This window comes from Geotrypetes seraphini, chromosome 7 (genome assembly GCF_902459505.1).
Source record: "Geotrypetes seraphini chromosome 7, aGeoSer1.1, whole genome shotgun sequence".
NCBI lineage: Eukaryota > Metazoa > Chordata > Amphibia > Gymnophiona > Dermophiidae > Geotrypetes > Geotrypetes seraphini.
The window spans coordinates 81,249,379-81,266,363 of record NC_047090.1 but is presented as its reverse complement, the minus strand read 5'-3'; the positions used below and the strand labels follow the sequence as shown (position 1 = coordinate 81,266,363).

Sequence of the window (16,985 nt, the reverse complement as noted above, 5' to 3'; positions counted from 1 at the left end):
AGTGAATTGAATCCCTGAAGGGTGCTTTCCCCTATAACAGCCTCCAGAAGAGCGTTCCAGATTTCTACCACTCTCTAGTTTCAATATAGACATTATTAAACCATAATCAAAAACATTATTAAACCTTAATCAATACTTGCGCTTTTGTAAAGGTTTTATAATACAGAATTAGCATTTTCTGAGTTGATTCTCAATTCAGCCCTCTTCAACCATAATCAATCCTCTTCATAAAATTACTCTTTACATATAAGTACATGCTTTGTGAAGTAATCACAAACATGTATGCAACCTATGTGCAGGCATGGTCAGGAGAGTCATTTGGGTGGAGCAGTTATTAAGTGCATGTGTACACTATAATATACATGTTTCAGTTGCGTACATTTACATCTGCTTCCAAACTGCTATAAGTATATATGCAGCTGAAATTTAGCTTCAAATTTAGCTGCTTTTTGAGGAACTTATAATGAAATGTAAGTGCTTATTTTAAAATATTAATATAGTCATATGAAATATTGTTCACTTCAAAATACTAATATATTATTTTAAGCCAATTTTATAAAGACAAATAGGCACCTACTTTGACTTCACACATAAGTAACTTGCTATAAAATTGTCTCAAAGTGTAAACCTTTTAATTTTAATGTAAATTCCATTTCTGGATCACATGTGGGTTCTTAACCGATAAATACCTTCATCTTCACTTTAACTTGGATATCTGTTTGCACGTTAAATTACATTCTGGTAATTTTGTTGCTGTGAACATACTTGCATAAATTTGGTAAGTAACCGAAGCACCAGTCCGAAGTTGTTCTAATCATGGAAGGGGGAGAAGAACAAGAAATGGGGAACAGTAATAATAATTACTGCATTGACTGTTTTAGAGGGGTGGGGAGTTTGTGGTAGCTTATACAGAGGAATAGGAGAGGAAAACAATGCTTCTTGGGGCATTCTCTTTCACTGATAACATCCGTGTGCATGTTGGCTGTCATCTACTCTTTTTCTTGCAGGGAAACATCGGAAAACAGGAAGAGATGTTGCAATTAAAGTAATTGACAAATTGAGATTTCCGACCAAGCAGGAAAGCCAGCTTCGTAACGAGGTAGCAATCCTTCAGGTACTGAGTTTGCCACATTGGACGACTAGGTCTAACAGGTCTATTTAGGGGGTCATTTTAAAAACTTTTTTACATGAGTAGGTTTACCCAAACCATGTAGTGTGGGGTTACTACTACTTACAATTTCTATACCACTATTAGCTGTCTGCAGCACTGTACACATTATATACAGGTACTTTCACGGTCCCTAGTAGGCTCATAATCTAAGTTTTCTACCAAGGGCAATGGAGTGTTAAGTGACTTGGCCTGGGTCACATGGAACTGCAGTAGGGTTCTGGATGGATTACCATTTCTGGGCCCAGTATTCAAAATGATTTAAACCAGTGGTCTCAAACTCAAACCCTTTGCAGGGCCACATTTTGGATTTGTAGGTACTTGGAGGGCCTCAGAAATAAATAGTTAATGTCTTATTAAAGAAATGACAATTTTGCATGAGGTAAAACTCTTTATAGTTTATACATCTTTCCTTTTGGCTAAGTCTTAATAATAATATTGTCATTTATAGCTAAAGAGACATAGGATCAAGAAACTGTTTTATTTTACTTTTGTGATTATGATAAACATACCGAGGGCCTCAAAATAGTACCTTGCGGGCTGCATGTGGCCCCCGGGCCGTGTGTTTGAGACCACTGATTTAAATGGCCAGAAAAGGTTTCTGCAGTTTAATTCTCCTGTCTGGGCCTAACTGGGCATGTTCAGTGGCCCTTAACTGGATAGTGCTTCTTAAAATGCCTGGTCAGTGCCCAAGTCAAAACCAGCCATTTTGTGGGCATTCTTATTTATTTAAAAAAATTTCTTGACCGTCTATCCCTAGGCAGCTTACAAAAATACAATCATAATATTAAAACATACATGCAATCACATAAAATAATTTCCTCCATAAAACAAATACATTCTCTTAGACATCTATATAGTAATTACAGTATCCTCATTAATTTCCAATAGTCATTCATTTAAATGCCTCTACAAATAAAGTGGTTTTCAGTACTCTGTTAAACTTTTGTAAGTCTAACCCCCTCTTCTACGAAACTGCGCTAGCAATTTCTAATGCGGGGAACCACGCTGAATGGCCCGCACTGCTCCCAACGCTCATAGGAACTCAATGAGCACCGGGAGTGGTGCGAGCCCTTCAGCGCGGTTCTCTGTGCTAAAAAACGCTAGCGCGGTTTCGTAGAAGAGGGGGCAAGAGTGTTCCTAAAAGTCCTGTCAATTTATTACATAATGTCACACCTAGGGGTAGAGTCAGCAATTGGCTAGTTAATTGCCAATTTCTTGCACTTATCTGGCTAAAATAACCACATAAATAGGACCGCATAAAACACAATCTTATCTTTATGCAGTTCTTCCTAGTTATTCTGTGTCAAATACTGCATTTTATTGGCTTTGTATGCCTGGAAATCCAGTGTTGGAGCCCAAACATGGCCCAGCACAGAATTTCTGGGTAAAACAATGGCAGTGGTCAGCAAAACATTGATCGCTGACGTCTGAATATCAGGTCCTACGTGAATACTTTTAAAAAATACATATGCATGTGTTTAATATGACCTTGAAATGTATGCACACAAAACAGGTGAAAATATGTGGATACTTTCTCTTTAAAAATTGGTATAATATATACATATTTTTTTTGCCATACAAGTTAATCAGCCTGTCACAGAATTACCCCAAGAGTGTATTTTTCTTATATAATTACTGCATACATTTGCAGCCCATTATCTGCATATGTTAGTTACACCAATTTTAATAGGAAAAGTACAAATACTGTACAATTTGGATTTGATGATTGTCCCATCAAAACTACCCATGCGCAATTCATAAGAACATAAGAATAGCCATCTTGTGTCAGACCGATGGTCCATCTAGCCCAGTATCCTGTTTCCACAGTGGCCAATCCAGGTCACAAGTACCTGGCAGAAACCCAAATAGTAGCAATATTCCATGCTGTTGATCACCAGGGCAAGTGGTGTCTTCCCCCATGTCTGTCTCAATAGCAGACAATGGACATTTCCTTTTTTTAAATCCAGCTATACTAAGGCCCTCTTTTACTAAGGTGCGCTGACCGATTAGCACGCGCTAAACGCCAACACAGGCACATTAGTCTATGGACACGTTAGTGTTTAGCGTGCCTTAGTAAACGAGGGGGTAAGTTTCCAAGTTTTATTTAAAATTTAATAAATCGCTTAATCACACTTCAAAGCGATGAACAATGATAAAAAAATTTACAACATTAAAGGGGACCAGATAAATGACGTCCAAAAGACACACAAGGCTTATGGTATCAATAATGAGAGGAGGGAAGGAAATGCAATATTAGAAAGGAAAGAAGACAAATAGGAGAAGAACAACAGGAAGGGTGGAAAAACCCAAAGAGAATGGACAGAGCTGTCATAGAAATTGAGAAGACGATATTCTAAAAGGCCATTTCTCTAGTAAAGCAATGTTTTACCTACCATTACCAACAGCAAGGCAGCAAAGTCACAAGGTTCCGAGAGTGGTGACTCAAAGGCGAAAAACACTGAGAATATAAACACAACTTGAAAAAGTCTTCTAATAATAAATTAATGTGATAGGGTACCCTCAGTGTGTAGGATCAGCGATGGGAATTTCTCCAGTGCTTACTCCACTCTGGGAACCCTCCAGCCAACTCCCCAAACAATGATGATAGACGTTAGCTTTTAATTGTCTTCATGAATCAAGCAGCAAGGACAGGAGGACGGTGGTAAATACCCCCCTGGGTACCAGATACGATACCAGGTTCATCCAAGCCCGGTTTCGGGAGCACAGAGTCCCTTCGTCAGGAACCCGCAGATGAAAAAAATCAATGGTATCAATCTAAGCCAGCTGGGAGGAGGGCGATTACACTGGTGTCTATTTAGGTATTCACTGCTTTTTTGATTCACTTTTTGATTTAAGGCACACATGCGGTGCCCGATGATGGTGTGCAGGTGGGGGTATGGTTGCCTCTACCTTGTGGAGTGAGCGCTGGAGAAATTCTCCCATCGCTGATCCTACACACTGAGGGTACCCTATCACATTAATTTATTATTAGAAGACTTTTTCAAGTTGTGTTTATATTCTCAGTGTTTTTCGCCTTTGAGTCACCACTCTTGGAACCTTGTGACTTTGCTGCCTTGGTGTTGGTATCTTTTTGTAAGCTCCATTGGCAGGTTTTTCTGGAGTAGTGTAGTTACCTACCATTACAGCTTGGAACCATATTATCACTCCTAACCAAATCCTGTTGTATATCCTCCCCCTCTTGTGCCCTCCAATATTCAGACCACAGCAGTGTTTATATGAATGTCGACTGCTGCAGGTATTTTTGACCTGGATATTCAGCACCCATATCAGATGCTGGCCAGTGCTGAATATCCATATAGAATTTGGTCATTGTTACTTCTATAGGTACAGGTGAGATTCCAACCTGCATAAGTAACCAGATAAAGGGGCCCTTGTAGTAAGAAGCGGTAGGTGCTAACGCACTCTTAATTAAACAAGAATGGCCTAATGTGGGGTGTTTTAAAGTGTTTCATGTTAGTTTTGCCATTAGGATGTGCTAACCCACAATAATTATTTTTTCCTAATTTTTTTGACAGGGCATGTCAGGGCAGGGAGAGGTGTTCCTGCACTAACCATTTAGCTCATCTGTATTACCCTGCACTAACTGGTTCAAAAAGGTTAACATGGGAACCCTTAGGGGCAACTTCTATAACCAGCTTCCCGATTGCAGGCAGGGGTAGCTGTCCTACTTCTGTCTAACCAGCCAATCAGGATGCATGTTTTCTAAAAAAACAAAAACAAAAAAAATCCCTGAGGCAGGCCGCCTACACTAAAGGCATCTGTCATGGGTGCAGGGAGGTGCCTAGGGATGCTTAAGCTCGTCCAAGGCTGGGCATGGGCATGGTTTCACCTGGAAGTGCCTTGGCCGACCTTAATCGACCCTAGGCATCTCTCTAAGGCTGCAACAGGTGCCTGAAATGTAGGCCAACAAAAAGCTGGTCTATATTTCAAATAGATGCTGCCGCTAAGCTGATCACTGCAAGGAAATCTCCGTGCTGCAATTAGCTGAGCATCTTTGGCAGGGTACCTGCAAACTCCCCACCGTGAAGTCGGCCAGCAGGAGGAATGCCCACTTCCTCCTTCTGCAACCCCCATGAACCCCCATTTGATACTATCTGAGACAGGAGGTACATCCACTCCCTCCCGCCGCCACCCCCGAACTCCCAACACTGTCTGCAGTAGGAGGGTTGCCAACTCCCTCCTGCCGCTGACCCTGTCGATCCCCCCAATCGCTGACACTTTTGACATTCCCCAATGCCCACCTGACAATCTCCGACATTCTCCAACAACCACCCAACATTCCCCGACACCTCCTCACACCCCATCATCCCCCTGACACCTCCCCCCCCCAAACACACCTTGAGGAGATGGCTAGCAAGAGAGATGCCCACTCCCTCCTCCCAGCAGGCCAACCTCTTCCAAAATGGCATGCCTTCCCCTTCCTGGTGCATTCTGGGATACTGCTCTGATAAGGCTCTGATTGGGTTGGGGAGATGGGAACAAGTGACAGAATATTATGTGAGTTTATGGTGAGGGTTTAAGCTATTACTAACTGTTTATATGTGCTTGCACAACTTGGCTCCTAAATATTTTGTTGAGAGCATTCTGTCACTTGTCCCGTCTCGTCCACTTCGATCTGCAGAACAATTAGAGCTTCAAATTCCATCTGTAAAAGAGCTGAGGTTAACAATGCAAGGGATAATATATTCCATTGCAAAGGGCCTAGGGAATGGAACAATCTCCCTGAGTACATTAGTCAACAACAGAACATACAGAAGAAAGCATACATACAGAAGGGATCCTAAGGGATTTGGCCAATCAGAATCTTAGGCCACTCCCAGTGCATCCCAGAATGCACTGCGAGAGGGGCCTAAGATTCTGTTTGGCCAAGGTGAAGGCGGGCCAGCAGGTTGGAGGCAAGAAGGATGCCTCCAGCCGGCCATCAGCATAAGGTAGGGGGAGTTCTGGGGTGGGCTAGGAGGAGTCCGGTTGGGGAGGTGAAGGAGATGGGCTAGTTTATGTTGTAGGGAGGTGTCCAACAGGATGGCTTGGGCATCCCTCTTGCTGGCGATGTTTGGGGGGGTGGTCTTGGGTTCCAGAAGGAGGGAATGGGCCTCCCTCCTGCTGGTGGGGAGGTTCTGGCAGGAGGAATTGGGCATCCCTCCTGCCAGTGATGTTCATGGGGGGGCATTTCCAGGATTCCGGCAGGGTTCCTGCTGGAAGTCTTCATGGTGGGGGGGAGGGGGGCTGCTAAACTTATCGCAGCAGGGTGATACCTTGCTGCGATAAGCTCAATGGCAACCCAATTCTCTAACCGGCACCTGTGACATGGACACCAGTTAGAGAATCATGGTGTTAGGTGTGCTTAGGCAGACATGATTCTTTATAGGATGTCTATGTGTGATTCTCAAAAGCCACTTAGGCGGCTTCTGAGACCGGGCATCCTATACAGAATCTGGCCCTAAATGCTCCGACACTCATAGGAATTCTTTGAGCAAAGGAGCAGTATCAGAGCATTTAGTGCTTCGGGCCACGGTAGAAACCTCTACCGCAGCTTAGTTAAAGAGGGAGGGGGAGGGGGTTAAGTCAAGTGTAGGGAGAAGATCAAGAAAAAATCAACTTAAGATAGGAGAAGCATTGAAGAATCCAAGAAAGCAGGAAGACTTCAAGAATTAAGGTTTTTGAGCTTGAATCTAAAAGACCTCATAAAGTTGGAGTTAACCCACATCTAGTATAGTGGCAGACATAACAGTCTGTAGAAATTCTGATATTTTTACTCAACTCTGTACCTAGTGTTGATTTTTAATAGAAAGTTTGTCACTTTAGTAGCCAAATGAGCTTTGTTTTGGAACATTGCTCTAGCTTTTTGTTTTTTTAGATTTTAACAATGGCCAACAGGGACTATGTACTAGAGAAATTATTACAGTATAATCTCGCTATAACGGACTTCAAGGGACCTGGAAAAACAGTCTGTTATATCCAGAGTTGCATTTTTTAAAAACTTTATTTAGGTCAACTTGAAACAACATTCAATCAATGAACAAAACTCAGCAAAACATTAGTATAGCATGAAATGATTGCAAAACCAGAACACTAAAAGATATTCTAAAGCATTATGTCATACTGGAAAAAAAATACTCCGTCATTTTCTTCTGGGCTGCATTTTGATACTATATCACTGGCATGCCAAGCACCTTGTAGGCGAAGCCTGCAAGTGCGTTATAGCCGAAGAAAATTATAACTAAAAGTGGCTCTCGGGATCAAAATAGTTGTCCGTTATATCTGAAAGTCCATTATATGCGAGTCTGCTATATCCGATGATTTTCATATGTTTACAATGGCGCTCGGCCAGGACCAGCGGACCTCATCCGCTATAGACGAGGTTCTGTTATAAGCGAGTCCGTTATAACGAGATTATACTGTATAACTATTTGAGATGATTTTAGGAGCTTTGACAATTCAACATTTCTTTAATAGGTTTGAAAGTAAGAGTGCAATAAATCCTTTCTGTACTTGACTTGTGTTTAGTAGTTGGGGTCTGATTCACATTTGGTCTTACAAAATTCACAAGTTTTGCTATAACTTTTATTTCACCCTTTGTATTAAAACTTTGGATGAAGTTTAATTTTCAATGTAAACTTAGCTCTTCCTTCTGGGAGAATTTCTGCTGATTAACTCAGCTAAATGACTACAGACAATTGGAGACCTGCAGGTCTCTCTCAGGGGTGGGGCAGGTTACATTTAGTACTTTGACCTAGTACTTTAAACCAGTGATATTCAACCCAGTCCTCAGGGACCACCTGGCCAGTCGGGTTTTCAGGATATCCACAATGAATATGGATGACAGAGATTTTGAAAACCCGACTGGCTAAGTGGTCCCTGAGGACTGGGTTGAATATCACTGGTTTAAATGACACTTGATTTTCATGTTTAGCATTTACATACTGTAAAAAGAACAACAGCTGAGTAGACAGAGAACCAGCAAACAATCCGCACACTACTTAGACACAAGCATTTTGTCCTGGTTTTCATTGGCCTAAATTCCTGCACTTAAATGTTAGTCATGCAATTGGGTGCCTAACTCCGGAGGCAGCTTATAGAATCATGCTAAGCACCGACCTTTTCAAAACTGATTTTTTTTTAGGCAACATATATAGAATTTGGCCCTGTGTGTGTAAATTGCAGCTCCGCCTATGCTTTATCCAAAATCTGCTCCTGAACATACCTGCTACAAAGTCACAGAAATTTTAACATGGAGGGTAATTTTTTAACTGGTATTGTGTGTGCATATACTGGCATATATAGTACATTTGAAAATACCTTTATAAAATTATGGTACCCTTTTAGTGGTGATAATCACCAATGAAACAGTGGCAGGCAGCAATCTGTTCCAAAGATATATATTGTGGCCGGGCCAGGCTCTCGGCAAGCGAAAGACACGGCTCGGACCGCAGGAAAGATTTGGGGGGCCTTTGATCTGGTTGGTGAAAAGAAAAACATGGGATTTTTCTGGATTCAGTTCAAAATAATGTTTACACTTTATTTGTCCACAAGAAAACCCCCCAAAATATCAGACTCAAATCCAGTGATAATTTCTGTGCAGTTCAGTCTTCATTGCCACCTGGGTAAAAAGCATGCCTTCTCATTATTGTGTTTCATTTCAAATTTCATTGCCACCAGGCTTCAGTTGCCTCCAAGACTCCAACCTGCAGGTAGCTAGGTTCCCTCTTAGGGAGCGTTTGCCAGCTTACTCCCCTCTCTTTAAGGCAATGCCTGGTATATCATAGCCAGTCCAAACAATAAACCAAAACAGTTTTCATTGACTTTTGGCTTCTCAGCTTTCACTGCTTTTCTCTCTTGGCAGTTCTGCCTAAACAGTGGGGGTGGAAACAAAATAACCCTTCCTATGCATAAAGTTGTGCTATGCCCCACCCAAGTTTCCAAGCACCCCTTTCTTCTGCAGTTTAAAAACTTGTTCAAGGGATTGGATAATTTCCCTAGCACTTGTGCTTGGTCCCTGTTTCTTATCAGCCCTCTGTAGCCCTCCCTAGTACATACACGTTCCTAGCTCATTTAATATTCTGGGTAGAGAAACGTTGGAAAGAGCAGTTATATCACAACTCCATGCCTTCTTCTGGCAAATTATATTCTTCTGGGATATTAGCATGGCTCTCCCAGCCCATACTACTGGTATCATAATCATACTTAGCTATTTCCACGCTTTCTGTATTTACATTTTCCCATTCCCCTCCCCCTCAGGGTAGTTAGAAGAGCAGGCTGGCCAAGCTTCCCTTCCCCCTCTGTAGCATTACTTTGCTTTTCCCTTACAAAACCCTATGCAAGGTCCCAGTACTTAGCTGCTTGGGGAATTCCTGTTTGTCCTTGTCTGGGTGGCAAAGAGCTGCCTCTCTGTATGGAATATCCAGCGTGGAGCTGTGGGCTGGGCTTGAATCTCTCTTCCAGCCTCAGCTGGGGTTAATTTATTTCCCTTCTGCTTCACCTCTGAAGGCTTAAGTGCTTGCAGTTTCCCCAGTGTAGCCCTGCCCCCTTCTGGGTTGATTCTCTGTTTTGCAGTGAAACTTCTCTGCTCTTGGAAAAGGAATAATGGCAGTTAGACTGTGGTTTGGAAGCTCTCCCTGCTGGGTTTCCTGGTGGATGTCTCTCTAGTTTTAACCCTGCTTGTTTTACTCTGCCTAAAACCCTATTCTCTGGCTGCCGAACTGGCTTAGCTTTAGGGATGGAGGTTTTTAGAGCAGAGTTTTTCCTCGTGACAGGGGCTTCCCAATGTCACTGTACAATATGTATTGTAACACTGATTAAATGTATTTAAACACAGTGGCCAGCATTTAAATAAATAAGCTAACTGCCACTCCTGGACAGTGATCCATGTTACTTTGGAGTACCACCACTTTTGGAATATTAAACAACTGAATCCTTAATTCTAATCTAAAAGGTTATAACAGGCACATAAGTACCACTAGTAAAAGTTTCAGTGCAAAGACCACTGGTTGCCTATGTGGCTGCTCTGTGACCTTTCACTCAAGTGTATTAGAGAACCTGTTTGCTTAATCATACAAAGACACAATACAAAGCTCAGCATGCCAGCAATAGAGAGAGGGTAGGACCATCACTGCAGGATACATGTCCTCTGCATGGGAAAAGTGTGTGTTAAAAGGAGACCAAATCCATAAAGGAGGTTAGATTTCACAAAGCAGCTCCGCACAGGCTGCAGTTTCACACATTTATTAAATTCTGCTCATTCATAATCCTGAAGCAGAAGAAAAATTGCTTGTGGAAAATGAAGATGTGGGTTGTCAGTGGACTGTTGGATTTGTTTGCTTTGCTCCCTCTACTAGAACCTCCATCACTGTGGTGTGGTGAATCTGGAGTGCATGTTTGAGACTGCCGAACGGGTATTTGTTGTTATGGAGAAGCTCCATGGAGATATGTTGGAGATGATCTTGTCAAGTGAAAAGGGCCGGCTGCCTGAGCGCATTACAAAGTTTCTAGTTACCCAGGTAAGAGTCTTCTCCAAACCTGGATCCTTTTCCATTTTGATAAGACCCAGCAATTTAGCCTTTTAAATAGCTATATTTTATCAACTGAAAATATGTAGAGAGATGAGTTATGCATTTGCCACCTGCTGTGAGCAACAGAACCAAAAGAAGGGAGGTCCAACCTCGTCTGCAGTAAAAAAAAACCCTAGCGATTTTTACTATTTGTAGAGACTCTCGGCGTGACACATCATCTGTTTGGTTTTATATTATCTTTTTCAATATTTGTTGTGACATATGTTTTTTCCTTTATCTACCATGGACCCCTGATGAAGGTTGTCCGAAACACGGACCGTGTTGGGTCCCCCGTTTGGTAAAAAGGTTTTAATATATAGTTTGCTTGTCACAATAAAATTTGCCTACATCGTTGTACACATCTGCAGTTTTGGTTTGTTTGCCACCTGCTGTAAAATGCATATCTCACTTTGAATATTCAGGCCAAAAGTGTGTTAAGCTCGTTTGTGACATAATTGTAAAAATAAATTAACAAAGGAGAATGGAGCGGTATGAAGAGTGAAAAGGAGAGAGTGTGCTGACCAAGTGCTAGTCTCTTGGACACAATCCTCCAGCCTCATAAAGTCCTCCTCCAGTTCTTTGCAAACAACTTAAGTACTTTGAATAACTTTCTGTCATTAGCAAATTTATCACTTCACTTATTCCTCCCTTTTCCAGATTATTTATAAATACACTATTAAAAAAGCACCAGTCCCGGTACAGATCCCAGGACACTCCACTAATTCATCCTTCTCCATTGTAAGAAACGACAGTATAGTCCAACGTACTGATTCCTATCTTATAGCCAGCTAATAGTCCACAAAAGAAAATGATCTCTTATCCCATGACAGTTTAATTTTCTGATGTCTCTTGTCAGGGCACTTTTCCAGCTTCTGAAAATCCTGCTACATTATGCTCATAGATACATACTTGTCTACATGTTAATGAATACCTTAAAAAAAAAACCAAATCTCACAGATTGGTAAGGCAAAACTTCCCTTTACTAAATTCATGTTGATTTTGCCCTGTTATTCTGGAAACAACTTTGAAATGTGTAATGGGGAATTTGTGATTACATTTTAATAAAATTTAGGACTCCTTTGTTTTGTAGATTCTTGTTGCATTGAGACATCTTCACTTTAAAAACATAGTTCACTGTGACCTGAAACCAGAAAATGTCTTACTGGCATCAGCTGATCCATTTCCCCAGGTAAGTAGATATGGGTTATTTTTCAAGTAAGTGGTAAACATATGCCTTCCTTATCCGTGGATATTCTAAAACAATATGAATTTTGCAAGAGGTAAGAATACATCTCACTGCCCTAGCACTAACCAAATAGTGAAGGGGCAGAAAGAAGGCACAACATGGACAGCAATTTAAGATTATGCATGTTCCAATGATATTCAGCCATTCTACAGATTAGCTGTATGTTTAATTTAGAATTATACTACTTGTGATACTGCAGGAGTAGTATGTGCTTATCTGCCCATGTGGGTTGGCTTATATTAGATATACAACAAGGAAGTTAAAAATAAGGCTTTCTGAACATTGTTCCAATATAGCCAACAAAAAAAGAAATAGATGTTCTCACATGACACTGTGTCACTGAAAAACATGAGTTTGATTCCTTTCAATGCAGTGTATTGGAATACATTGCTGTGACAGAACGTAGAGGTGATGTCAGGCGAATCCTTCATCAGCACGAACAGTGGATTTTTTTATTTTAACATCCTTTGGCCTCAGGGCCTTAATCAACAAATTGAATGGAGCGCTTTTTTGGGATAAGTGTGATTGGCTCTTTCAACGCAAATGTTAGATGACGTAGATGTAACCCGGAAGTCGGCATCCATTTCCTGCTATAAAATTGAGGCACATCTTATGCCGTTAGTGCACGGCTTTATGGAGAGCTTCGGTTGAATAACATCCCTGAGGCAGCCAGTTAAGGCTGCTGTTGGTTAGCTGTGGAAGAGCATGGATGAAGAAATAAGCTGTTATTTATTATTTCTTCATCGGCACAAAACACTCCACATTCATTGAGTTACTCTCAAATCGGGCTACAGCCCACCACTGTGCACAGGGAAAAAGGGAGAAGTACTTAGCTGTGTGATGTGGAAACAAGATGGTATCTCAGCATACCGCTCAACAGAGCTAGTTGTTCCATCCACGCTCTTCCACAGCTAACCAACAAGAGCCTTAACTGGCTGCCTCAGGGATGTTATTCAACCGAAGCTCTCCTTAAAGCCGTGCACTAACGGCATAAGATGTGCTTCAATTTTATAGCAGGAAATGGATGCCGACTTCCGGGTACATCTACGTCATCTAACATGTGCATTGAAAGAGCCAATCACACTTATCCCAAAAACGCGCTCCATTCAATTTGTTGATTAAAGCCCTGAGGCCAAAGGATGTTAAAATAAAAAAATCCACTGTTCGTGCTGATGAAGGATACGCCTGACATCACCTCTACGTTCTGTCACAGCAATGTGTTCCAATACACTGCATTGAAAGGAATCAAACTCATATTTTTCAGTGATACAGTGTCGTGTGAGAACATCTATTTCTTTTTTGTTGGTTATATTGGAACAATGTTCAGAAAGCCTTATTTTTAACTTCCTTGTTGTATATCTAATATAAGCCAACCCACATGGGCAGATAAGCACATATACTACTCCTGCAGTATCACAAGTAGTATAATTCTGTAATACAATCTTCTTTCTGCCAGGGATCTGTACCTCAGTTCCTTCTAGCATAATATTACAAGCTGCATATTTCCCATATGCATAATGACCCATTCTTCTTACATCATTCTTAGTCCAAATATCTGCTTTACATAAAGAATCAAACAAATTCTGATTCCTGGAAAAAGTAATAGTACGAGGGTCATTTCATAAATAATGCACACTATTTTTTTAAATTTACATGTTTCATTTTTTTTCCAAGTATCCTGCTTTGCAATGACCAAGTCCCAATGTCTGGGAAGCTTCTTTATTCCATCCAAGACACTGTTTTAGTTCAGTTGCCAAATGGCTTGGATACTGGCGGAAGAAAGCTCTTCTAGAGATGTAAAACGATGTCCATGCATAGGTGGTTTCAACTTTTGAAGAAGGTCAAAGTCTGGTGGACTCATGTATGGACTGTAGGGAGCATGAGGTAACACCTCTCAGCCGTATTCGTATAGTTTTTCAATGACGAGTGGAGAGCTCCATCTTCCCCAGGACCAAAAAAATTTTGACGAGCTCAATCAAAAGTCAAACAAATGATGATTTTTGCTTATGATCATGAAGGCATCATCATCACAGACAAAGTTCCATGTGGAAGAAGTGTCACAGCAGTGTATTATCACGATTTTTTGCAAAAAATGGGCAGAAAAATGCACAAAACCTGACCTCAGTTGCTCTTGGCTGAGCCAATCTTTCTTCACGACAATGCTCGTCCACACATAGGGAATGTCATTGAAAAGCTACACGAATATGGCTGGGAGGTATTACCTCATGCTCCCTACAGTCCAGACATGAGATCACCAAAGTTTGTCCTACACATACTATGAATGTACTCTTGTAACCCGTTCTGGGCTCCTTTGGTAGGACGGGCTAAATAAATAAATAAAATAATAAAATTAAAAAAGTACTCCATAGAAGCATCTGCTAAGATGTGCAATGCCTACAAGTCATATTTTGGAATGCCTGTAGGAGATCATGACAAACCTTGGGCACTTCACTTCACATGCATGGTGAATGCAGGATTGAAATCACTAGCTGAGAGGTAAAGTAAAAATCTTAAAACAAAGGAAAAAAGTCCAGAAAAGTAGCAATATATAGCTATAAACATAACCAGCAAAATCTAGGTTTATAAAGATTTTTCCATCAAAACATTATTAGCTTTAAATAGATCAAAGAAAATACAATGCACAGGTTGACTGATAATTGGATATACTGTATGCACAGAAGTTTAAGAATAAAGCAACCTCCCAGTTGCAGGATCCTAACTTGCAGCTCAAGAAAAAACTTCTACTTTTTTCAGTGATTCTGAGGGTTGTTTTGATTTTAGAAAACTACAGTGAGATCATTCCTATTAAACTTTTTTTCTCTGTTTCACTGTCAAAAATATTCTGTTTTCTTAAAAACTAGAATGATTGCAAAAAAGCATGATGCATGCTGGACCTGAAGTATTTCTTAATGAGGTTAAGTAGACATCAAAAAGGAATACAGTGTTCCCCCAGTCATTCGCAGTTCGCGGTCCCAGTCATTTGTGGTATTCTCTGACTGGGACTTCCTGTGCTAAAGTCGGGCTTCACCAAACAGGAGCTGTGTGTCAAAGCAGCTCCTGATTGGTGAAGCCTGACTTTAGTGCAGGAAGAGACGGTCGTAGCATAGCGCGAGTGATTTCCTTCATTCGCTGGTGCTCCAGCTGCCCTCTCCTTCCTCCCCAGGTGAAAAACCATATTTGCAGTTTTTCAATATTCGCGGGGGTTCCTGGAACGAAACCCCTGCGAAAATCGGGGGAGTACTGTAAAGTTAAACTCTGGAACACGCTGCCAGAGGATGTGGTAACAGCAGTTAACGTAGATGGGTTTAAAAAAGGTTTGGATAGTTTCCTGGAGGAAAAGTCCATAGTCTGCTACTGAGACAAACATGGGGGAAGCCAATGCTTGCCCTGGGATTGGTAGCATAGAATGGTGCTACTATTTGTGTTTTTACCAGGTACTTATGACCTGGATTGGCCATTGTGGAAACTGGATACTGGACCAGATGGATCACTGACCCAGTATGGCTGTGGGTATAGGTGTCATAAACTATAAATATATAGTTTATGTAATAGTTTAGAGTTAAAGTTTCTGTTAGAGTTTCATATAAAGCTGTTTTATAGAGTATAGTTTAGCATTTAAAGTTGCTGTTTTCTAAGCCAATTAATATATTTTAAAAAAGAGTTTTGCAGCTAGGTGTCATCTGTTGGAAATTTTATTCTATGCAGGTGAAACTCTGTGACTTTGGCTTTGCCCGGATCATTGGTGAAAAATCTTTCCGGCGGTCTGTTGTGGGCACACCAGCATACCTGGCTCCTGAAGTGCTACGAAATAAAGGCTACAACCGATCCCTAGACATGTGGTCTGTGGGTGTCATTATCTACGTGAGCCTCAGCGGTACTTTCCCCTTCAATGAGGATGAAGACATTCATGATCAGATCCAGAATGCTGCATTCATGTATCCACCCAACCCATGGAAGGAGATCTCCCATGAGGGTTATTGTTGATTCTATGAGGCTGATTTTGGGATGTCTATAATGTACCTATTCCAATTGATATTCCACTGCTTATGACTAGAAAAATAAATAGTAGAGCAAAGCTGATCCTAAAATCAATAAGGCCTGGGTCAAAACTGCCAGATCCCAAAGGCTGTCTTGGTGTTGATGTTCCTGCAGCTGGCTTCAACATCTCCTTTCTTGAAGCTGCTTGGATCATAGGGCTCTGTATCAGTGTTCTGTTATGGAGGCGCCTAAGGGTATCTAAGGTCACTTCTGGCACTAACCATGCCTTCTGTGACCTTAGGCGCCTCCGTAGTCAGAAGAACGGCGCTGCTGCTGGAGGCATCTCCATTTTGTATGTCATCTACAACTGTATTATGCATCCATTGATCTTGTTGTATGCTTTTTATTTTCTTAATAAACCCAATAAAGCTTTTGAACTGGAAAAAAAAAAAAAAAACAGAGAAAATAATTGATTTTAAATGATGTGGTCAATTCCTGCGCCAATTAAAATCAATTAAGCCAATTAAGTTAGGCAGCGATATGATACCTACCACCACCTAAATTAGTGCACCTGGGACCCACTGGCGACCCACTGGCACTTTCATGGGTACACTTACATAAGTAAATGTATGTATTCTATAAATTGACATGTGTTAGGGGTGATAAAGTCATCACATGGCTTAGCTAAACTGAGCTCCTAGCTCAAAACAGAACTTTTCCTCCTTGATAGCATCAGTGGCCTCCAGGCTTAAACAACAAGGGCCATATCCTCTAAAAGGCACCTACATTAGGCTGCTAGTTAGTCGCATCTTACTTTTATTTTATAATTGGCTTTATCAGCGTGGCAGTTGAACATGCCTAAGTAGAAGTGCCCTCCCACGCTTATTGATGCCTGTCTCAAGCAATAGGCATGGTGATGGGTGGAGAGCAGGCGTGGTTGAATTAGATGTCCAAAATGGGCGCTGCCAAATTGGGTAAGTTGAAAGCTGGCCTAATGGAGTGGTGCCTAGCAATGCCTAGG

General features: G+C 41.2%; 1 protein-coding gene across 9 annotated transcripts in view; it reads left to right on the top strand.

The window, feature by feature from the left end:
• The window catches only part of PRKD1 (protein kinase D1), a 289,583-nt gene that overhangs the window by 264,578 nt on the left and 8,020 nt on the right, over positions 1-16,985 (top strand). For 6 of the 9 annotated variants that reach the window (XM_033952189.1, XM_033952188.1, XM_033952195.1 and 3 more), the window contains 4 exons: positions 1,008-1,114; positions 10,528-10,689; positions 11,831-11,929; positions 15,692-15,959. In XM_033952189.1, coding sequence (XP_033808080.1) covers positions 1,008-1,114; positions 10,528-10,689; positions 11,831-11,929; positions 15,692-15,959 — 636 coding nt within the window. Of the gene's footprint in view, positions 1-1,007; positions 1,115-10,527; positions 10,690-11,830; positions 11,930-15,691; positions 16,003-16,985 lie in introns of all 9 variants that reach the window. The other 3 variants (XM_033952190.1, XM_033952192.1, XM_033952196.1) reach the window with 3 other exon arrangements.